The sequence below is a fragment of the Myotis yumanensis genome, unplaced genomic scaffold (assembly GCF_028538775.1).
Source record: "Myotis yumanensis isolate MYYU_CA2020_CCGP unplaced genomic scaffold, mMyoYum1.0.hap1 SCAF_4, whole genome shotgun sequence".
Taxonomy (NCBI): Eukaryota; Metazoa; Chordata; class Mammalia; order Chiroptera; family Vespertilionidae; genus Myotis; species Myotis yumanensis.
Genome location: NW_027223755.1, coordinates 53033627 through 53058263, shown reverse-complemented (window position 1 = coordinate 53058263; position 24637 = coordinate 53033627). Strand labels below are relative to the sequence as shown.

The 24637-nt window shown below is 35.7% G+C and overlaps 2 protein-coding genes across 6 annotated transcripts in view; one reads left to right on the top strand and one right to left on the bottom strand.

The window, feature by feature from the left end:
- Window positions 1-14990, bottom strand: part of SLF1 (SMC5-SMC6 complex localization factor 1) — a 66246-nt gene extending 51256 nt beyond the window's left edge. For both annotated transcript variants that reach the window (XM_070412339.1, XM_070412338.1), the window contains exons 1-4: window positions 14903-14990; window positions 5637-5750; window positions 5397-5472; window positions 3001-3241 (exon numbers count right to left, since the gene is read on the bottom strand). In XM_070412339.1, coding sequence (XP_070268440.1) covers window positions 3001-3241; window positions 5397-5472; window positions 5637-5750 — 431 coding nt within the window. In that variant the 5' untranslated portion in view covers window positions 14903-14990. The remainder of the gene's footprint in view (window positions 1-3000; window positions 3242-5396; window positions 5473-5636; window positions 5751-14902) is intronic.
- Window positions 14991-15074: 84 nt separating this feature from the next.
- The window catches only part of KIAA0825 (KIAA0825 ortholog), a 362385-nt gene continuing 352822 nt past the window's right edge, over window positions 15075-24637 (top strand). For all 4 annotated transcript variants that reach the window (XR_011471210.1, XM_070412335.1, XM_070412336.1 and 1 more), the window contains exon 1: window positions 15075-15150. The gene's annotated coding sequence lies outside the window, so the exon portion shown is untranslated. The remainder of the gene's footprint in view (window positions 15151-24637) is intronic.

Below are 24637 nucleotides of genomic sequence, written 5' to 3'. Positions count from 1 at the left end.
AAAAGCAAGGGGGGGAAATTACTGTCAAGAGATAAAGGAATAAATAGCAGAAAGATGATCCAGATGTTGAAATTGTCAGAAAGTGACTTTAAAATAACTTTGGCTGACATGGTAAAGGATATAGGAAAAAGGTGAACAATATACATGAAGAGACAGGGAATTTAGGAGAATATTTAAAAAATGGTAGAAATGAAAGATACTATATCGAACAGACAATCCAACCTCAGAGGGAAGGTGGGGGGGGGGGGGGGGGAAGAGGGGGGAAGAGCGTGAGAGATCAACCAAAAGACTTGTATACATGCATATAAGCAGAACCCATGGACATAAACACTAGGAGGGTGAGGGCATGTGCTGGGGGCATGGGAACGACTGGGAGGGGTCAATGGGGGAAAAAGGAGACATATGTAATACTTTAAACAATAAAGAATTTTTAAAAAAAAATACTATATCAGAGAAGAAGGCGTATTAACAGACTGCCCATAACTGAGGAAGGAATATCTGAACTTGATGATAGGGCAACCGAAATTATATAACTGAAACACAAAAATCAAACAAACAAACAAAAAATAGAACAAAGGATGCAAAAAATGTGGGACAGAACCACTTGGTCTAAAATATAGGGATAGCACTCCAGAAGGAAAAGAACACAATAGAATAAATATTTAAAAGATAATTGCCAAGAATTTTCCATAATTAATATGACACACTAAAAAAAACAAAAACCTGAATGTGTTCAGGAAGCTCAGAGAACCCCAAGCAAATAACAAATACACACACACACACACACACACACACATCTGGACACGTAATCAAACCATTAAAGAGCAAAGGTCATATTGTTTTTTAAATTTTAATTTCCAATTGTTCATTACTAGCATATAAAAACACAATTTTTATATAGTGAATTATCATGTGACCTTGCTAAATTCACTAATACAATAACTTTTTTTCGATAAATTATGTAGTATATGGCCATGGCTTTCAGGATAAAAGCAATTATTTCACATTTTTTCTTTACAACTCTAGGCTCTTATTTATTTTCTTTGCCTTATTGCACTGGCTAGTACCTCTAGTAAAATGCTGAATAGAAGTGGTCACAGTAAGCATGCTTTGTCTTATTCCCAATTATGGAAGAAAAATACCCATGATTTTAAGTTTAGATTTTGTCATACATATCATTTACCAGGTTGAGGTTATAAAATTCTTAACAAAATATTTGCAAATAGAAATCAGCAAGCATTAAAAATGAATAATACACCATGATAAAGTAGAATTTATCTCAGGAGTATCAGTTTGGTTTAACATTTAAAAATTGACAAAATAATTTAGCATATTATCAGAATAAAAGACAAAAGCCAATTGTCTCAATAGATATATAAAATTTTCAAAAAAGTCCATTTATAATAGCATCCTAAAACAATAAGTACCTAGGGTTAAATTTAACAAAATATGTGCTAAACTTATGCAATGAAAACTATAAAACATTAATGTCAGAAATTAAAAAATGATTTTAAAGAAAGAAATTTAAAAATACTTGAAGGAATATACAATTTGTTGAGAGAACAACTCAATATTGTTAAGATCTCAATTCTTTCCAATCTGATCTTAACTTCAATCCCAATCACAATCACAGCTTGTATTTTTGTACAAATTGACAAACTGATTCTAAAATGTGTATGGAAATATAAAAGATCCACATCACCAAAACAAATCTGAAAAAGAGAATACTGGAGGATTCATACTACCTGATTTACAGACTCATTATAAAGCTACAGTAATTAAAACAGTGTGCTGTTACTATAGGTAGAGACAGTTATCAATGGAACAGAATAAGAAGTCCAGAAATAGACCACACAAATATGGTCAACGGATTTTCAACAACGCCAAGGTAACTGCAAAGCAACTGAACCCTCATACGTTGCTAATGAGTTTGTAAAATGGTACAACTACTTTAGAAAATGGTTTGGCATTTTCATATAATGTTAAGTGCACAATGGCCATTTGAGCCAGCAATTTCATTCCTAGGTATTTACCCAAGAGGAATGAAGACTTGTCTACCTGAAGACTTGTACTCAATGTTCATAGCAGCTTTAATCACATTAGAAAAAAAACAAACAAAAAATGCCACAAAAGTCCATCAGTGGTTGAATAAATAAATGGGTTGTGATATATCCACAGAGGAGAATACCACTCAGCAACAAAAAATAAAGTGCTGATTCACACAAGGTACATAAATCTCAAAATCAAATGCGTATATACAATATGATCCCATTTACATAAATCACTAAAAGAAAATAACAAATCTAATCTACAGTGACAAAAGAAACCGCTGGTTATCTGGTATTGGTGGAACAGAATTAAATGTACAAGGACACAACAAAATGTTGTAATGTTAATGTTACAGATCAGAATGTAGTGGGGTTAACATAGATGTATAACTTTGCCCAAACTCATCAAAATGAACACTTAAAATGTGTGGCTGTTACTATCTATAAATTACACTTCAGTAAAGGTGACAAAAAAAGTCTTTTCAACTCCCCTCCACCAAAAGTCATGGCAATCTTATAATTAGTTTACCCAATAAGAAGCCTTTTAAAAAAATGATATAATATTTTAAAAAAATGAAATGATAGAAACAGTATTAACCATGAAAAATGCACTACATAAACCCAGAACAAAGCCTCTGTGATAACATAATATTTCATTTGCAAAAATGTAACTGCTTTAAAACTTAAAAAATTTGTTTGACTCACAGAAAAAATGACATGGAAAGTAAAATAAAGACCACAAAAATAATTTAAAGTAATACTATAAAATACATTTTGTTCCATTAGATAGATATACTTAAATGTTAGAATGGCTTAAGTAGGAAATCAAAGAGTAAACCACATGGCTCATTTAAACTAAACTAATAATAGCAAAGAAATAGAGAAAGGTATTCAAGCAAACCAAAACTGTTTTCTCATTAATTGCTTTAGCTTTTATAAGGTCTTATCTTACCTTACAAGAGAATCACTTCGCTTATCAGCTCTAACAAGGAGGACAACTTTCCATCTGTGAAAGGCTCCTGGAGCACCAGTGCGTTTCAGTTCTTCACGCCATCTTTTAGGTGCAGATTGCATTTGAGGTGAATAATGGGAATTCTTTTCAATTTTATATCCCCATTCGTAAGTTGTTTCATCAAGCCATCTACCACTTTTGGCACTATGAATTATGTAGTCCTTAGTTAGTACCCACTTTCCTAAAAAGTAAATAAGCTGTCAATAAGAATTTTGGTTCTGATAAGTGGTAAACAATAAAAACCAAATATCAAATAGAATTTAATCTTTCTGAAAACTAAAGACACAAATAAATGGAAGCATATACTGTGCTTACGGACAGAAAGAATTAGCACTGCTAAAATGTCCACACTACCCAAAGCCATCTACATTTTCAATGCAATCCCTATCAAAATAGCAATGTCATTTTTCACAGAACTATAACAAATGATCCTAAAATTTATTTGGAACCACAAAAGACCCTGAATAGACAAAGCAATCTTGAAAAAGAAAAAAAGTATATTACAAGGCTATAACAATCAAAACGGCAGGGTACTAAAGTAAAAACAGACATATAGATCAATGTAACGTAAAAGAGAGCCCAGAAAGAAACTCATAGCTATAGGATAAACTAATTTATAATAAAGGAGTCAAGAATATCCATTGGGAGCCCTGACTCGTTTGGCTCAGTGGATAAAGCGTTGACCTGCGGACTGAAGGGTCCCAGGTTCGATTCCAGTCAAGGGTATGTACCTTGGTTGCAGGCACATCCCCAGGAGGGGGTGTGCAGGATGTTTCTCTCTCATCGATGTTTCTAACTCTCTATCCCTCTCCCTTCCTCTCTGTAAAAAATCAATAAATTAAAAAAAAAAAAAAGATTATCCATTGGGGTAAAGAGATTATCTTCAATAAATGATGCAGTCCCATTTGTTTATTTTTGTGTTTATTGTCTTTGCCTTAGGAGATATATCCAAAAAAATATGCTAAGACCAATATTTTATTGCCTGTGTTTTCTTCTAGGAGTTTTATGGTTCCGGGTTTTATATTTAAGTCTTTAATCCATGTTTAGTTTATTTTTGTGTATGTTGTAAGAAAGTGGCCTAATTTCATTTTTTTTTCATATATCCACAAAACAAAAAGGCAACTTACTAAATTGGAGAAGATATTTGTAAATGATATATTATTCAATAAGGGGTTAATACCCACAATATATAAAGAACTCATACAACTCAACACAATCCAATAAAAAAATAAGCTGAGGACCTAAATAGACATTTCTCCAAAATATAATGTTGTATATGAACTATAATTGAAAAAAAATTAACCTTATTCAACATGAGACTCAAACTATTTACCAACATCATCTTTGAATGATGTTGTTTTCCTAAATTTTTTTTATGAGAGGCCTACAAAATGACTGAACATTGTATGTAATCTTTCCCATAATTATAATTATAATTGTTAGTAAATAAAATATAGATATAAGGCTTAATAAAATAAACTGTGGTATTACTTAAATTATAATTATTATTATTAAACCCTATTTTGGGTTAGATTTATATTCTTCCTCTTATGCTAAAAACTTTTCCCATAATGTTTATGGCATTCTTATGCTTTGTAAAACAAAGTTATTGAGTTAGAGAATTTTTCAGGGTACTGAAGTAAAAACCACTAGATCAGGGTATCTACAAACATTCTATAGTTGCTTTATTTGGGCATCAATGATCTTTTTAAACAGCAGGGACAATGTATGTTTTCATTTGTGGAGTTAATAATGAATCCAAGTGTTTTTATAATAAGTTACTCTAAAAATGGTAAATTCACCTGAGTTAAATACATATTTTTTTTTGCAACCAGCGGACTACTGAGAAGCCAAATCAATCATAGAAAACTATAAAAGAAACATCAATGGTGACAAAGAGAGAATTTAAAAATCTTAGAAAAATAAAATAGCATGATCATTGCTTCACAGAATGGATGAGAGGGGAGACAGCAGTCGAACAAAAACATTAACTATTTCCAATGATAGATCAAAGAAAAGAAACTTGGCTAACAACAGCTGAGATTTCAACAGGTTTTTTTTTTTAATTTTGTGCCAAAACCTTCACTTAAAATACCTTTTCTTATATAAAGTACTTACATGAAAATATTTGGTGAAGGAAATATTTCTGCCTATTTAAATACATTTCTCATGTATTGCAAAGTTTTACTCAGAAAAATACAACAAAAAGTATATCAAATATAAGTATTTTCAGAAAAATGCCAACATAAACATACCATCTTCCTAGTGACTAAAGTACTTTTTCTTTAACATGAAGATTTTTTTTTTCAAAGATGGAGGGAAGGCCGTTAACTTACCTGCTGCACAAGCCGCTAAAAATTTTTCACTCTTACATAGGCGTTCAGCTATAAGATGTGTACAATTTTTATATTTCTGGAACAAAAAAATCCACATGAAAAAAAATGTTACTAAGGTAATATTTCCTATATAACACATTCTTCTTATTCTTACACTATTATGGGGGCATTTTATCATTTTCAGGTCTGTATTTTAATTTTAGTTATTTTACATTTGGTAAGTAAAGTTTCTGTACTCACCTCACTCTTAATAAAAGTACAATCTAGTGTTAAAAGCAATTTTCCTAGAGCTTCCTTTTCTTCCATTTTAAATCCTGTCATCTGAATGATATGCTTTGGGGCACCATCTTCCATCTAACACATACACATAAAAAAGATAACATGTTAAGAGATATTAATCACCAGGTTGACTTTATTATTTTTCTTTATTTATGAGTGCTAAAAAATAAATGCTGAAAACCATTAGATCAGACATATAATGAATTAAACACATAAGACTTAATTATAAATACCAATATTAAAATTGCTTATGTAAATAGAAATTAGTTTTAAAAGTTAATCTTCTCAAAATGTGATCTTAAGTAAAATGAGATTTTTTTGTCTGATTTGAACACTGAAAGTTTGCATTACTTTCCACTAAGATACAATTAAATGAATGTAATTCTTCAGAAATATATACAATTACATATTAAATTATGTTATATAAATATTAGCATAATATTATCTTCATTTTAAAAGCACTGTTTTTGCTAAGAGCTTGTGAAGTACACTCATTGACAATGAAACTTAATCAGATTTTATACTGATTTTTAAAGTCTGTGGACAGGTATTGAAGAATATGTATAAGTTATTGGAGAAACTGATAAAAACTCATGGTCCCACAGCCTTTACACCAAATAATTTAGTATAGTAGGTACAAATAAGAAGCCTGGATCCCATTCCCAATCTACATTTAACTCATTACCTACAAAATAGACCTAAAAAAACACATGGTTTTCAAATTTGTTTTGATAGGGACCTTAATCCATATTTAAATGCAGTTCACAAAGCAAGTTGTATCTGAGGTGGCACATTTAGTAAACAAGAAAACGCACGTTTCCAATTATAATACAATTTTTTGTTTACATGAAGTTACAACTTAAGTAGCTCCTTAGAGAAAATTTAGTTTCTTATTACTGACTAGAGGCCAGGTGCACAAATTCGTGCATGGGTGGGGTCCCTCGGGGTGGCCTGCAGAGATTGGGTCCCAGCTCACACCCCCAGCTCGCTCCCCCAGCCTTGCCAGCGCCACAGCCGTGCTGGCACCCTGCCTTGGCCTGGTGCTGTCCCCTCACCTGCTCCAGCATCCCATCTGCGGGGCGATCTATCAGGGCCGTCCCCCCCCCCCCCCCCCCCCCCGACTCCCTCAGTGCCTGGAGCCAGGCGGCAGCCCCACCCCCCGCCGCCGGTCACTGTCTGCTGGGTGATCGGCAGGACGATTGAGTGCCCACTTGCACCCACCTTGGCCTGTTGCCGCCCGCTCACCTGCTCCACCATCCCACCACGGTCCTGCTCTTGTCGGGGCCCATCGGGGCCAGCAGTGCCTCCACTGCTGCCCACTGCCAGCGCTGGGTTGCCAACACTCGCCATGTTCTGCGCCACCTCCTGGTGGTCAGCACACATCATAGCGAGCAGTCGAGCTCCTGGTCTCTGGGTCGAACTCCCGGTTAAACGATTGCCCGAGGGGACAATTTGCATATTAGGCTTTTATTATATAGGATGAGGAAAGTAAGGATTAGAGCAATTGGGGTAACTTCCCATTTCTCTTATCAATTTTGCCACAAAGCTCTACATTAGTATTTAATGTCATTGACAAAGCAATAGTATTTGCCTTCTTTCAAGGCAATTAAAAATAATTTTACATTTGAAATTCTTTTTTAAAAAGTAAACCTCAAAAATTAGCACTGTTAGAACCCAAGACTAGTAACAGACAATTGGTGAAGTAAAAAATGTCCTCTATAGAAAGTCTATTTTCAAAGACTAAAACATAAACATGTTTATTTTAAATATATATGGACCACATACAGTAATATTTGAAAGAAAGTATAACTATAAACAAATAAAGCATTACCAGGGTTAAAAGTGACCAATGCTTCATTTCCCTTGCTTAAAGTTTCTAAGAGGAAAAACTTCAGTGAGAGTAAGAACACTTCTGGTTTTTCTCTACCCTTCATCACTCCCTGGCTTAGAGAGGAGAAATTACTTGAAAGGACTAACTGAATATGCTTTGCTCAGCATATCTGTATATTTGCAATGACGTTCCTATTAATGCTTTCTGACATGTCCTAAGGAGCTGCCAGTAGTGGCCTGTACTGACTGCCTGGGTGGGTAAATCAATTCAGATGTTATATACTAAGAATCACACTGCAGTTGTATATCAAAGTCACCTCCTCCAAAATAATTTTTATTCAATAAAAAAAGCTGATACTTTGACCTCAATATACCTGACTTTCATATTTCTCTATTGATTCCAAAAGAGAAAAAAAGGGTGTAATGTATTAACCCTCTAATATCCTAAAATTCATGATAAAGAATAGAAAGTGTCTTTAACCCTTTGAGTGCCAACCAATATCCTAGGAACTATGCTAAAATTGCCAAGGCATTTTTACTGATTTTACAGCAGCTTAGAAAAAAAATTATGAATCGCAAGTAAATGAAGTTACATATTCAAAAACTTAAGGAAACCTTTACTACATTTGTTTTCATTTTTGACATATATTGTTTGCAGATTGTATTATAAAATACTAGTAGAAAAAAATTTTGAACAAAACATATGTTAAAATAGAGGGACACCCTTCTCCAATATCTTCCACAAAATCGTCATCTTCACAGCAAGAATTGACATATTTAGCAATATCATCATCACTAATAAAAGCAGACTTAGAACTGGACGCTATTTCGAAGCTTTAGGGCTACAAAATCTGAGTAAACTTCATAAAATCGTAGTACCTGTAAAAAATTAGGCAGATAAATGCCAGTGGTCAATTTTAGAACTACAGACATTCGGCATCATAAGTAACCTGCACTTAGGTGCCATCTGTCAATAAAGAGTGAACTATTAGCATCTAACAGTGACACTGCAGGAGGAGCATGATAGCGCTTCCCGGCACTCTAGGGGTTAAGGATAAAGTTTTTCAACAAAACAAAATTTTTAAAAAGTTACAAGGATCTGGTCAGTACAAAATCAGAAAGTGTACAAAATAAGGCCTGGTGTCTTATGAAATAATCATACACACAAAATACTATCATCAGTAAATAAAATGTATGTAGCTTCTTGCAGAATCATCCAATTGTGTTAATCATCCAATTTTTTAAACCATTTTCATGGGTTATAAATAACACAGCTCTTGAGTAATAATACCCAGTAATATAGACTGGTAGTACATAAAAACTTTACAAAGAACATGCTATTTTTAAGAAATAATAATGATTTAGTCTGATGCAGAACAGATATTGGCACACATACAATAAAGTCACATGTGGGTTACAAGGCATATGATCATAACTAGGGAGAAGTGCTTTCAGTAATTCTAGAGAGTTATTATTTAAACAAATCATTTAAGCAAATTTCCTTTAGAAAATGATAGGCCCTTTCAGAAATACCAGACAAGTGAAATTCATCTGTGAATATCACCTTGGTATTCAAGGGAAAAGGCAAATCTAAGTGTTTTTAGAGTTCTTGAAAGTCATTTTATCAGAGAAATATGTGTTTTAACCATACAGATTTTACCTACTACATGTATTTTATTTATGTATTCCAGAGTTTAAATAGCTACTTAGGAAGCTATTTCAAGAAATGTTGTCAAAGAAGGGAAGTTTAAAAACCTACAATCTGGTATAGAGAAACCAGTGTTAAATAATCAGCATATACAGAAAGCAATAAGAAAATCACTGTAATGTTACAACTCAAACAGTTTTATTTAATGTTGTCCTTTAAATTTTATCCTTCTGATTCCTGAGATTTAAATGTATGTTCTATAGACCTGTGAGAAAAGCAATCGATCATATTATGTTCCTCTTCTAGATCAAATTAATAGCTATTTTATAATTTGAATGTTTATCATTAACGAGGTGACATTTTAACATATTTTGGTTTAATGCAAAAATGATTAAGTTATTTAGACTTACTAGAGTCAGTGTATAATACAGTTTTCATCTTAAATTATATTGTCTTTATAATGGAATATACCGAATTTATATATTTAACATTTTCTGTCAAATAGTTCACAGTAAAATAAGAACAGGACCACCTGTGCTTAATAGTAGAAATCAGGAAAGGCTTTGTAAAGCAACTAGTTTCCTCTAAAAAACAATTAAACATGAAACTGAAATTAAATGAGCAAAGAGGAAATGGAAGAAACAGAGGGGGGAAAAAGATAATGTCCCGATTCAAACATTATGAAAATATGAAAATTAAAAAATAATAATCAGAATATACATTTACTCACAAGTTTATCAGAAAAACTGGGCTATTTGCTAAACTCTCACAAAATTTTAAATCCCAGTGATGGCACACAATAAGTAGCACAGATTAAAAAAACAAATTCCATTAACCTAATCTAATAGCTTCCTATAATAAAATGATCTATTTGAAGCAAAAGCATTTACAATATATTCAGCAATTCTTAATATCATATCACATGACAAACTAATAGCCTAGGTCCTAGGACCTAGGTCATAGATCTAATTCATACAGTTTCATGAGAAAATTGTTATCTAAATATATTAGACATAGACATATATAGATATATGGACAGATTTTTATATTTATAAAATTATTGGTTTAGTGGTTCTTCCTATGACCCTGCAGGATTAAGAAAACAATAAACAATAGTTTAATCTAATATGTAATAAACCCAAGGAGAGCACTATACAAAACTGGTATAATAACTATCAATGACCCAAATAATTCAAAGATCTTAAAAGTAGGGTTAAGTTTTGGGTAGAAGATGTGTTATGGGGTATGGAGGATCAAGAGCTAACTTCTAGAAGACTTCCAACACAAGAAAGAAAATAAATATACTACAATGCAATTGTATCAGTGGCATTTCTGGGGAAATTATATACTTTTCTAGAACTTACAGGAGGTGGTCCTTCGAGATTACATAATAAAAGGGAAAAACCAAAATGAGCACTTACTTAACAATTAAATGTTATTTTTACTGTCAAAAAATAAAAATTATATACTATATTCTTAAAGAAAATGCTCTGTAGTAATTTTGTAAAATATTATAGTAATTTTAAAAATCTGGTCACTTACCTTGAACCATATAATACACAAACTAAGGAGATAATGATTGAGAACAGAGCTGGCATTTATGCAGAGCAAGCAACTGTCTCTGTGGTATGGACTTTCCCAAAATATCTCCCACATGGGCCTATCCCTGATGCCTGAAATTCCTTTGCAGTTGGTGCCAGTCAGAAATGCAAATAAACCTATAGCACTCATCGTAATTAAGAACATTATGCACTAGCTTTTAGGTCCTATAATTCTTTATACACATAGCTAGAACACACTTTAAAAATATGACACATAGCCATAATATGTTGAAGAGTGAACACGGAGAAAAGTAGAGGTAGGAATACAGATATGAATATAAAGATATGGTCCAGGAGGGAGATGAAAGTGCAGGATGCAACAATTGGGTTAAAGAGGAAAACGTTACCAAAAAAAAAAGAGAAGGGCTAGAGAGATGCTTTAAAGAGGTCTATGGTAGAAAAATAAGGAGAAACTTTTCCTAATTTGCATTATAATTTATTTTATGAGCAGGCATGGTGTATCATACAACTTTGAGAATATAATGTATCTTATAAGTTGTATGCTATTAATTAAGATAACTAAGGGATTTTTTTAAAAGTTTAATTTATAAATTTGCATTTAAGAACTAAAATTTTTCCTCAAAATAAGTTTTACTGATTTGTCTTTTAATTAACACATGCTTATTAAAGAAAATTTGAAAAATACTACAAAGTATATAGAAAGTTTAAAATCACTTCTAAATTCCTTAACCATGTAATACCACCGTTAATATATGGGGAAAAGGAAAGGATTTTGACTTGTGTATGAAAAGATATATATCATGAAAATTAAATATTATACAGTTCTGTACCGTTTTATATAAAATTATATTGTGATCACTTTTTCCATGCCACTGAATATTCTTCACAGTTTTAAGGCTCTAATGTTTTAGGGCAAACCAGTAGTTTCTTAATGTTTGTTATTCAAGTGAACTATTTTAATTTTAAATCTACTTCTTTAAATTTTAAAACCTAAGGAAAATAACTTTTATACTCCCCTCTAAGAATACAACCAATATTGTTACTTTGAATTCAAGTTTGGAAGATTTCCATGACTTCTGTTACCTAAGAAATTTAGCTGGGAAAGTAAAAAATGTTCTAAAATTAAATAGGGTCAGTAAAGTGTTGGATCTTTGTTTTAACCAATATTGCAAAAGGTAGACATAAATCCCAATACTCACACTGTATGAGTCAAATACTATTTGGCTCTGAATGCTATAACATCACGTGGAGTTTAGGAATTTTGTATTCTTTTGGCTTTGGCTGAATTACATTCCGGTGGCCTTTGGATTTTCTTTTTTATTTTTTTTGAAGATGTAGCGTCTGTTTCCTGCCACATCCTTCAAAGGTATGGGATGTGTGTGTGTACTAGAATATACAAATATAAATTTATGTTACTAAGGTCTCCAGTGGCAAGACTTGTGGGATGTTCTAACTTCAATGACATTATTTAGTAAAGAAACAGTCATGACCAGGCTCTTAGATGGTATATTTGACAGTACAGGAAGGAAGAGGAGAAGCAGCAGCACAGTAACTGTAGTGAGGAAGAAATAAGAAGCCAAGAGGGTTTATGGAGATATATCCAGTACTGTACAAGGAACAGACAGGACTGGAGATGCTAGCTTTAGGGATAAAGGGGCCCTTAAGGAAAACAAGAGGTATGACACTCAGGGCAAAAATAATGAATGGACAGTAGATATTGGTTAGTCATGGGGGCAGGGAAGTGAAAGTCACACCTGCTTCAGTATCCTAAGAACTTTGTATTTCTTAGTAGGAGCATAAGGTCTAAGGTTGAACAAGCTGGATTTCAACTTAGCTGTGATCTAGGCACTTCATATATTTTAGTTCATTTCCTTCTCAACAATGCAAGTGCTGTTTACCCTTCATATACAAATTAAGGATATTGGAGAACCTAAGACATTAAGAAACTAGCTCAAGGGTACACAGCTAGTCAATGGTGAAAACAAGATTCAAAAGCCTAAATCTGTTTCTGCAAAAAACTGTATGCCTTTCTGCAACATCACTAATTATCAGAATTTTGTCTAATACTTTTAACCACAATATAATTTTACAAAGCAATCTATTTTCAGTTAGTGCAAGAGAAAAATACATTGCATGAAAAGGAACCTACTATGAGGGTGGGGAGACATTTAGATAATATCACTGAAAATATTTATATTATAAAGTAATTTCAGAAAAATAACACTCATATCTAAAATTTCAAAGCACTTCTAGAAAGTCAAGAGTGTCATTTTTTAATAAAAAAGAAAGTTTTCATTATTTCTCTCTCAAAATAGATTTGGTATTAATCACTAGACTAATTCATATGGGCTTTTCTTCTTCGTAAAAAAAATTTTTTTAACTATTACTCAATGATAAAGTAACAATTGCTAACTTTGAAAAACAGTGTATTGTTATTTCAAATAATTTTGATATAAAAACTATGTGAACCTAAAAGTTTTAGGGATATTTTTACTTTTAAGCAGCAAGATTGTCCTTCAAAGGTAAGAAACAGTATATAGTGTATTTTATAGCATATTTAAGGAGAGTCAATCACAATAGTAAAGATAATATTCCATTTTAGTTATATTTTTTAAAAATATGGTTCTTCACTATCTTTAGCTTTTATTATTCGGAAGATCTATGGAATTGTTGATTTTATTTTTAATTTTCTTCTTTAAATAGTGAAAAGACTACCTTAGAATAATCAAGACAATACTGTCTAATTAATGAAGCCATATATTTGCTTTTCTAAAACCTAATGTTTTTAGACATTAGTGAAAATTGTGGATAACTATTATGAAATCTTCAGAGTTTTGAATTTTGATTATGAAAAGTACCCACATTTGACCACCTTTTCAAAGACTTCCACATGATTTATGTTTTCTGCTTTAGGGAAGCAGGAAAATAGTCAAACATATAAATGAACTTAAGTACATAAGGCAAGAGAAACTGTGGATTTAGAGAACAGCTCTAATAGGTGCTTATTTGCATTACTGAAGAATGGCTTTACAATAGAAATTTATACATTCAAGTCGTTGAAAAACTTATACATTCAAGTACACATTTACAATGTATATTAACCTTTGGGTTAACTTAGAAGACACGATCAAATTTACCCCCTTAGAAAAGTCTACCCCAAACTCTCAATTATGTACGGAACAACTGCAATACAGGTTAAACTTTTTCTAAAATGGGAACATCTTGCCTATCCAAAGATACTTCTAGGAGCTGAGGCATAACGTACTAACAAACGAAAAAATTCACAAGGTGCAGTGTGTCATTCGTACACTTAAGTAAAAACTGCTTTAGTTTTAATTCCTACTGTTTCCATGGTAAAATTTTCTTTTTATTTTGTTGGTATAGGATAGTCATGTTTAAAAATAAAGAGCTTCCAACATCAAGCTCCATCTAATTTCTGGGTCAAATTCTGATATGGAGTTACCTGCGACAGGCCAGCTTTTTTGCCCACTATTTAATCAGCGGCTTTGGGAGTGGAAGAAATCCCAGAATTACCGTTAAGTCTTGTTCCCAGCCTTTTAGGTCGCTAAAATATTATAACCCACGGGAACACGGACCCTCCCCACCTTCGGGGAAATGCGCGTGTGCATGTGCCTGTGTGTGTGTGTGAGATAGTTACAGACGTATCATGGTTGCTGCACTACCATTTGAACATGTTTAAAAATTCTCCTCGGAAGAAAAGAATGACACCATTTCCCTCGTCACGGGGAGGTGGGCCTGGGAGATCCCGGCCACCTGCTGTGACGCGAAAATACAGAAAGCGGCCACGAAGCTGGGGCTCTGGGAGAAGCGTCCCAGTCGGTTCTATGGAAACGAGAGACGCCGGTGGCCTAGCGCCTGGCTGGCTGGAGACCGAACTGCTGAGCAGCGCAAACGGGGGGCGGGGAAAACGCTCGGCCCCCCGCACAGCAGAGAGGGGCTCGGGGCCATCGCCTCCGCAGCGCCGGCGCCGGCGGGGCAGGGCGGGGTCTGCCGCTACCGCGCACCCACGCGGGAGCCTAGGCGGGCGAGTGGGAAGAAGAGCGGCTGCCGCGCACCCCCGCCCCTTCCTAGCGTCTCAACTGGGAACGGCAGAAACTTCGGGGGCACAGAGGCAGCATCCCCACGGAGTCAGGGTACACTGTATCTTCCGAGTGGAGGCCCTTTACCTTCCAGGCCGGAGTGTCTGCTTCCCTCGGGCGGTAGCAGGGGTGACAGGGGAGAAGACTGCCGACTGCCGCCGCCGCAGCACTGGCTGCTCCGCTAATCCGGGCTCTGGGAAATAATTTCCCGCCGCGCGCTCCGTGGTCCCGGAAGCTATTGGATCACTTCCGGGTGGTTGTCAGTGACGCTGTCCAGCCGTTGTCAGGTGGGCTGGCCTGGCTCCTGCTAGATCAGCGCTGGAGGTGGGATACTGGTAAGTGATTTTTACGCGTTGCCTCCTGGGCCTGGTATTTCCGGTCAGGGCACCGTACGGCAGCTTGGCTGGACCCAGGAGCGAGTGGGCGAGGGTTGAACCAGGAGTCCCCATCCATCCATCGCTGGGGTGCTTAGCCCTCTATACTGCTAGAGAAGGCCGTGGGAGCGCGGCTTACCCTCTTCTCCACTTGGAGTATCCAGCCCCAAGTTGGAAATTGACCTACCGTCTCCAAAAGTCCCTCAGCAAGGGTGACGACCCCGTGTACCACAACTCGGTTTACTGCCGAGTGTCTCTACTAATGATCAAAGAGTGTTCTTACTCTCCCGTTGTTGGCAGGGTTTCTCCAGAGCTGATTTTTACGCTACTTTTCCTGAATACCGTTTCCGTTGCCCTGGGTTGCAGAGTCTGAAAAGCAGGCAGTCCTGGACACCTTTTACAAGCATTTTGGAAGTCGGGGGTGAGGGTCGTGCCTGATCTAGAATTAAGTCAACATCCTGGCAGCTGTTTTGAATTAGGTGAGAATGGTCTTGATTTTCCTGGCTGCTATGAGCTCATGAGGTAGAGGACAAGCTTAAAGTGTAAACCCTGGGCTTTTAAATGCATGCTTTACTTTTTGGAAACACCAGTGATCAGGAAACAGGTGCACTTTCTTGGAAGGTGTCCTGGCTCACCGCTCCAGGCTTCCTCAATCATGAAGGATTCAGGAGAATTTTAGATGGAGGGCCGGGGTAGCCAGAAAAGTTGTAAAGAGGCAAGGTGCTCTCATTCAGCCGAAGATTTAAAACAAAACACGATGTAGTAAACCTTGGCGACTCTTGTCTTTCTTGAGTAATGCAGTTTCCTGAGGTAAGCAGTTTTCACTCACCACCTTATATTTAAATCACTTTTTTTCCCTCCAGAAAAGCCAGCTGATTTTTCTTTCTAAAACAGCCAATTACGAAGCAAGTTCCAGGGATAACTTTACCATAAAGAAAAATGCAATAAATATGTTCAATTGAAGGCCTCTGATGCATCAGCAAGTGCCTTGTTACTTTTTGAAAGCAATGCACCATGTTTCGAACAGCACATGGACCTTCTAATCTTAATACTAGTTCACCAAATTCTTATAATCTCCTTTCATCTCAGTTTTGCCATTTTTTATCAAATCTTGTGTTTTCCCTTTATGTTTCCCATTGAAAGGATTGTAATAATTTAATGGACGTTACATGTTTCCATATAGCAACATGTGTTTAGACAGGCAGTGATTTTGTGAATCATTACTCTTGATATGTGGTATCTCCTGTCAAATTAATATAGCCAATCACTAATACTAACCACAAACAGCTATTGTCGGCCAGACACCATACTTTCATTATTTTATTTAAACTTGCTACAGTTCTACAAGAAAAATCATATTATCCCTATTTTGCAAACATTTTATATTGAAACTCAAAGATGTGTTACTGATACTCAAAGACATTCCCACAAATTATACAATTAAATGGCAATTGACGTTTGAGCCCAGTCTACCCGACTCTCCACATCGGCTCTTTTACTGTGCTCTCTACTTCCTCTCACAATAATCATAACAGAATCATTTTCACTCTCAGGTAAAATTGGATGGATAGTATATCAAATTCTTGTGCTAAGGAATTAAGAAGTTAATTTTTTATGTTAATGTTTTAAGGATTAAGGAATATTTTAGGGATTTTAGGAATTAACATAGGGTATGACTAATCAAATTATGTGGATTTCTGTGTTGATCCTTGGCCAGTTTTATTATTCAAACAAATGTAAGCAATCTAAGAGATTATCAGTATATTAGTGATTTTACGTCCAGAGTATCAGCTATCTCTTTAGGCAGCTTTTTATACATATTTACATACATATATACTTATGCATGTGTGTATATGGAGAAAGAGAATGATCACAAATTCATGAAATTAAACTTTGTAATGCCCTGTCAAGAACTGCTATTTGCTGGTTATTAGCAAAACTGTTCTCTCCTGCTCATATAACCCTCAGACAGATGGTGATTATCACATATTTTAAGGGAATATGCTTAATTAAACATACCCATTCCAACATTCTATTTAATGTAGAGAAATAGAAATAACCTAATTGTCAGGGAATTCACTAAAATATAGTTGAAATGACCAATACTGGAAGTAACAGAACTTAATTCTAAAGAGTATCTTGTTTTATTGAAAGTCTCTCTCTCTCTCTCTCTCTCTCTCTCTCTATATATATATATATATATACATACACACACACACATATATCTCCCACGTTCAAAGGCTGTTAAATTGCATTGTTTACCCATATCTTCAGGAAAAAAATCACTTCTGTCGTGGTAAACAACCTGCTTCCCTATTTATAATGGTCTGGCCCTCTAGCAACTTCAGTGCGAAATTATAGCTAATTTGCCTACAAACGTCAGGTGGTCATAATAATCTAGCCACTCAGTGTATGAGTGTGTGTGTGTATAGTCTCATTGTGATGTGTACTTTATTATATTAACTATATGAAAGATATTTGCTTTGCATGCCCCATAGGTAGATCTCAGTGATGTTTTTTTAATTGATTTTAAAGAGACACAAAGAAGAGAGAGTGAAAAAGAGAAAAACATTGACTTGTTGTTCCACTTTATTTATGCATTTATTGGTTGTTTCTTAATGCCCTGACCAGGGATTGAACCTGCAACCTTGGCATATCAGGACCATGCGCTAACCAACTGAGCTACCTGGCCAGGGCAGTGATACTTTGTTTTTAACCACATTTCAGTGCTTATGAAGGTTGAGATATCAGTTTTTTCATTATCTCGCACCCAGCATCTAGCACTGTGCCCGACATATAGTAAGTAGGTGTTCAATAAACACTTATTGAATGAACAAATCCATTTTCAAATGTGCTGTTCTTGTTTTTATCTTTAAGTGTGTTTTTTAAAAGGGACTTACCACATAAATAAATGCATATTTATTGTTACTCACTTTGCCCTCGAAATATGTCCACTTCAGTCATCTAAAAAGGCAATGGTGGTATCCTGTAAAGAAGATTGGACAGTGAGATAGGGTATAAGAGAATACCTAATATTAATGTTGCTTACTTTCTGCTATTCAGTGTTACATTGAATCCTCACAGCACTATAGGGTTTTATTATCCTCCTCCTACAGATTAAATAACTGAAACAAAGATAAGATCTGTAAATCATTATAGGTTATACACAATCTTGAAGTATCAGACCTGTGATTTGGAACAATGCTGACTCTAAAGGCCATAGTATTAACCACTTTACTATACTGCCTCCAACTGGGTTTTTATCCTAGCTCCTCTACTAACTAGGCACATGTATACACAGGAAATTTTATTTCTCTGAAGATCGTATTTCTCATCTATAACATACAGGGGCTGGCTTAGATGATCTATCAGGTCTCTCCTAGCTCTAAAATCCTCTGACTTTAGTTGGCTACCAAGTACTAACTGAATACAGCAGTTCTAGTGTGCTAGAAAACATGAGTGGAGTTTTATCTGTACTTATTGGTGTCTCCAGCATTGGTAGATGTACAGTTATGTTTTTGTAATAGAAAGAACAAGACCAAAATATTAAAACACACACACACACACACACAATCCTCAGCCATGCTTTTTGCCAATAAGACCCCAGTAAGTCAATGAACTTGTGAGCCTATGTTTTCATATGCAAAACAGACCTATGAAACTGCTGTGAGGGTTAAGTGAAATGATACACATAAAACCTCAAACACACTGTCTGACACACAGTTGCCAATAAGTAAATATTGATTCTCTTTTCCCCTAATCTTGTGAGCATAAAAGAAGATTGGTGGATATAAAAATGCTTTATAAATTAGCCAAAGGTGACAAATTTTTCCTCTAGTTATATACACAAATAGGTATTATGAGCAACAATTTACATATGACCATTGAACACAAAACATGTTGGCAACAGAGACAAAAAATTTTGCTTCCAGGAGGACAAATGAGGAAAGACATAAGGATGAAGGTAATGGTGAGGATTTCGGTAAAGGGACAAGATGGAAGAATTCCATTGGAGGATGAAAAGGTGTCAGAAAAGAGAATAGTGATGGCTAATAGTAGAGGTAAAAAAGCTGAGTTCAGGGCAAGCTCTGGATAGCAGTGTGGTCAGGTTCAACATATTAGGTTCTTACAATAAGCAATGATTTGTGGGTATAACCAGGATAGTGTGGGAGGCTGGGCTTGGTATTTAATTTCTTTCTTGTAGAAATAATGCCCATTTGTTACAGAAGTATAAGAATATACAGATAAGCCAAAAGGAAAAAGAAAGAAATGAAAACTTGCCCATAGTTCCACTCCAGCCCCAAGTCTTCACTTGCCCACTTACCACACTGGGTCCACTCTTGGCTGGGGAACATCCGCCTCTTTCCAGTGAACTCTGCTTAGCTGGCCCAAAGGTGGGGGGGGGGCCTCTGAGGGCCATTTGTCCCCCTGTTTCTGGGCCTCCACCCTGAGGGGATATGGACTCACACTGGGACTGGTCCACGAGCATATAGTCCACAGGGTGGAGGCTGGGCACTGGGACCCAGCTGTGGTGGCAGTGGGGTTCTGAGTCTCTCTCATGGTCTGAGGTCTTCTCACTCCTTCTTGCTGTCTTCTCCATGTCTCCTGCACCTTGCTGATGTCTGTGACTCTAAGCAACCATTGCTCCTCTCTGAGCCTCAATTTCCCACCTAAAGTCACAGGGTGAACTGGATAGAGGACCCATAGGCTCTTCCTTCCAAGGAGTAACTCTAGGCTCCCCTATGGTGGGGTTAGACTTAGATCTGCCTCCCCTTCCTGTGCCCTGCTCCTCCAGGATCACCCTTTTCTGTTCCATGACTTTCTGTGACGCCTTATCTACAGAAAACAAAACAAGAAAACACAAAAATCCCACCCCCCACAAAAATCCCACCCCCTTTCCAGCATTCGAATACTGTGGAGTTCCTCCCAGGCTGCTCAGCATCCGTCTGCCAGGCATAACGCAGGCTCTTGCTAGGCTGTGTCCTTTCATAGGCTGGGAAACAGGGTTTTGTCATTAGAAGTAATGATCCTGCAGACTGCTGACTCACCTCAGGTGACGACTGGTTAAGGGAAGTCTTTGAGTGGTGAACTCAAAGACTGCAGTTGAGTCAGGAGGGAAAGGCAAAAAATCAGCATAATTAAATTGGAAGTGGGAAAGGGCACTGCCTCCCAGCTGTCGTTGTTGATATGTTATTGGAGACAGGTTTTTGAAATGATGCTCCTGCTATAGCCTCTCAAACTTTGATTAAAATACAGGCAAACAAGGGGAGAGGCAGCTCAGGAGACATTCTCAGTGCGAGAATGGTGCCCATAGTATTTGTGCTTACTCACACCCCACCCCCAGAAATTAAGAACAAACATATATAGTTGTTTAAATCCATTGCGGATTTTTTGCTGAGTAAATTTCTCATGAAAATTATCTAAAACTAAAAAGAAAAAGACAGACCATTGTAATTTTTATTATTAGGCAAAAGAGCGTAATGTGGAACAGCAGAATTCAGAGACCACATGAGCATGAGCTCAAACTCATGAACTTATATAATATGATCTTGAAGAAATTAAGTTCTTTGAGCCCCAATTTGTTCATTTGTAAAATGATAAAATTAACTTTATGAATTTATTAGGATTAAATGTGATAATGTGTGAAAGCACAGCGGCATCAGAAAAACTAGAGATCGATCTCATGTTTTTTGTTGTTTAATAAAGTTGAATTGCTTTAAAATGAGGTCTGTGGCTCCAGTTGTGAAGTCAAAGAGACTTGAGTTCTAATTCCAGCTCTATCACTAGTTGTGAAACACTGAGGACACCGGGAAAGGTACTTTTCTACTCTTTCCTTATTTGTCAAATGGGAATAGTAATAATGTCTTTATAGGGCTTTTGTGGAGATTAAATGAAATAATGATGAATAAAGTTTAATATGGTGGCTGGACTTGTAAGCACTTTATTTGCTCAAATTATCAAAGAAGCAGATGCCAAGAGAGGTTTAGATATGCCAGAGGTTTTTTGGGGAAAGTGCCTATGGAAGATAAAGGCAAAGGGAGCAAGAGTGGGAAGAAATCGCTTTCAGGCCTCAATGCAGGTCTGACAATCTGAAGCAGAGGAGGAAGGAAGGCAGGGGAGGAGGATAAGTAGAATCTCAAACTGCTTCTTCAGCCAGGCCCATGAGCAATCCTGGAGCTAAGGTCACGTTAGAGAAGAGCCGTGTCACCCCAGCACTTGGCATAATGTTAGTTATTAGTAAAAATAACAGTTGTCACAAGCTATCATTTAGAAGTGTTTTTAAATTTCAACTCTTGATGTTTACAGCCTAAGGAAAGTACAATCCCTGCTGCCACACATTGACCTTATCATTTGAGGCACATATGGCACCCCTACCCCTATTATTGTTTTTAATAAGCAATTGTAGAGACCAATCAATTCACTGCTTTTCAAATGGCAGGTCACAGCCCTATCAATTTGATGACTACTAGCTTGCATTTTTGTTTCAGCTATGTGTGGCTTCAGGTTTTGGACATAAAATGTGTTTGTTACTGTGAATCACAGTTGAATTTTAAAGCAAAAGATTTAAATTAACTTCGTTTATCTTACATTAGGACTAAAGAGGTGATTTAATTTGTCCACATAACTCAGGAAACATGTGACTTGAACCAGAAGCTAGGTCTTAAGAATCTAAATTTAGAGCTCTTTCTTTTGTATCATGCTTCTAGGAAAAGCCTTCTTATTTCCAAGAAGAAGCTTCTTCTTTGCTCTACTTAGAGCACATAATCACTGTTTTCTAATTGGTTAATCTGATAGGTTTTTTTCCTGTCACTTTCAATATTTTTTTTGCTAAGATCTCTTCTTCCCTGACTCTGGCCATTAGGTGTAAGAGGTTGTTTTAGCATTCAGCAGCGATGCTGAATTTACTGTCCATTTTCCCATTGGGGAGCACAGCTAATGCAACAGTTTAATACTTACCTGATTTAAGTTGTGTGTGTTTTCTCTAATCCTCACCTGAGGATATGTTTGGATATGTCTCCATTGATTTTTAGAGAAGCATTGATAAGTTGCCTCTCATACTCACCCCGACCCGGGATCTAACCCGAAACCTACGCATCTGTCCTGACCAGGAATCAAACGGGAAACCTTTTGTTGTACAGGACGATGCTTCAACCAACTGAGCCAGAGCTGGAGTTTACCTGATTTAAATTTAGGATTGATGGAAGATCTTTTTGAGGTGCATTATCCTGATGAGGTCTTAATTTTTACTAATTTCAGTGAATATTATTTTGTGCTTCATTGTCATGACATTCTTTACCCACTTTCTTTGCTTTTTTAGACTTCAGCTCACCAATTTTTGTTTTCAATTTTAAAATGCAAGTTTTTTATATAATCACATAATTTATTCCTTTATAATTTTTAAAATGTCGATTTTTTTATTTTCTAGCACATATTCATACCTACCCTTAAAAATTCCCAGGGGCAATTTAGCAATGGTGAGCTCTGTCCACTAGTATTCAGAGATTAGAGTCCGGAAGAGTTTGAGAGGGGGCTGTTTGTAAAAGGAGCCCTCTTCCTAGGCCTTTTGTGTTGCCTTCTGTCCTATAGTATTATTAGTAGCTGCCTGTGCTCATTGTTTTGATTGAATTTACCTGGTAAACTCTTTCTGGGCTGTCTCATTTATCTAACTCAACAGTTCTCAAATATTTGGTTTCACAAGTTCTTTGTATTTAAAAATTACAGATGACCTCAAGGAGTTTTAATGTATATAATTATATCTACTTATAGTTATTATATTATAAATTTAAATCTATTATTTCAAAAAGAAAAAATAAAGCCATTACATGGAAATGTAAGTAGCATTTAAAAAAAAAACCACAATATTTTTTTTCCAAAACAAAAATTGTAATGGAAGAGTGACATTGTTTTACGTTTTTACAATCTCTTTAATGTCTGGCTTCATAGAAGAGAGCTGAATTCACAGATCTACTTCTGAATTCAGTTTGTTATGGGATATTGTTTTGGTTGAAGTGAACAAAATCCAACCTCATACAGACATGTAGTTGGAAAAGAAAGGGTATTTTAATGTCCTTTTCACTAGAACTTTAACAAGTGATAGTTTTTAAAGTTTAATTACAGTGTGGATTCTGAAATCAGTTAACTTTTTGTGCTGTGTTACTTTAAAATCCCTTAGTTTGTCCCTAGCTGGTTTGGCTCAGTGGATAGAGCATTGGCTGTGGATTGAAGGGTCCCGAGTTCGATTCTGGCCAAGGGCACATTCCCAGGTTGCTGGCTCAGTCCCCAGTGCAGGGCATGCAGGAAGCAGCCGATCTGTGATTCTCTCTCATGGTTGATGTTTCTCTCTCTCTCATCATTGATGTTTCTCTCTCTCTCCTCTCCTTTCCTCTCTGAAATCAATAAAAATATTTAAAAATAAAATAAAACAAAATCCTATGGTCTGTCTTGAACTTTGGATGAATCTTTGCAAACACCTGATTTTTTACATAATGCGTTGGCCATATGTAAAACATTGATTCATTGAGGTATGCTGATCTTTCAATCTTAATGCACTTTATTATGTAGTATCAAAAAATGCATATGTTAATATCACCAGCTGTCTCATCAGGAAATCTTAAAATACTAGGAAACTGTCCTATGACAATATGGATTATCAAAAATTTTTATTTTTGCTTTGAAAGTTCTAAATTTATCCTGTCTAATCTTTTCCTTGAAATGACAGTCAAATTTGGTTGATTTTTGAGAAAAATCTGGCATCTCAAAAATTAGTAATAGAATTACTAATTTTAATAGAATTACTAATTTTTACTGCCTCATCAAAGCCATTAAATGAACCTGTCATTCTTTTTTATTCCAATTGTGTGGGGGTGAAAAATATGACTACTGTAGTAGCCAGGATAATGACTACCCTAAAGATGCTTATATTCGAATCTCTGGAACCTGTGAATATGGCAAAATGAAATTGAAGTTGTTAATCAGTTTATCTTAAAATAGTGAGCTTATCCTAGATTATCCAAATGGGTTCAATGTAATCACAGTGGTTCTCAAAAATGGAAGAAGGTGGCAGAATAGGAATTCAGAGTGATTCCAAGTGAAAAGGTCTCAACCCAGATAGGTGGCTAGAAAGTGGGGGAAGTGGGCTAGGGGCCAAAGAATGAGAGCAGCCTCCAAAAGCTAGAAAATGCAACGAAACTGGATTCTCCTCAGAGCCTCTAGAAAGGAATGAAGTCCTGCCAATCATTGGTTTAGCCTAGTGAGACCCAGTTCAGAATTATGACCTAGAGAACTTTAAGATAATAAATTTGTGGTTTTATGACAACTTATAGAAGCAATAGAAAAACTATTACAATTAATACAGTTTGAGAACTGCATTTTGTGCTAGGGCATCTTTGCTTTTGCACTATTAGTACAAATGTTAACCTAGTGAAATGTCATATGGTGTCTTTTATGA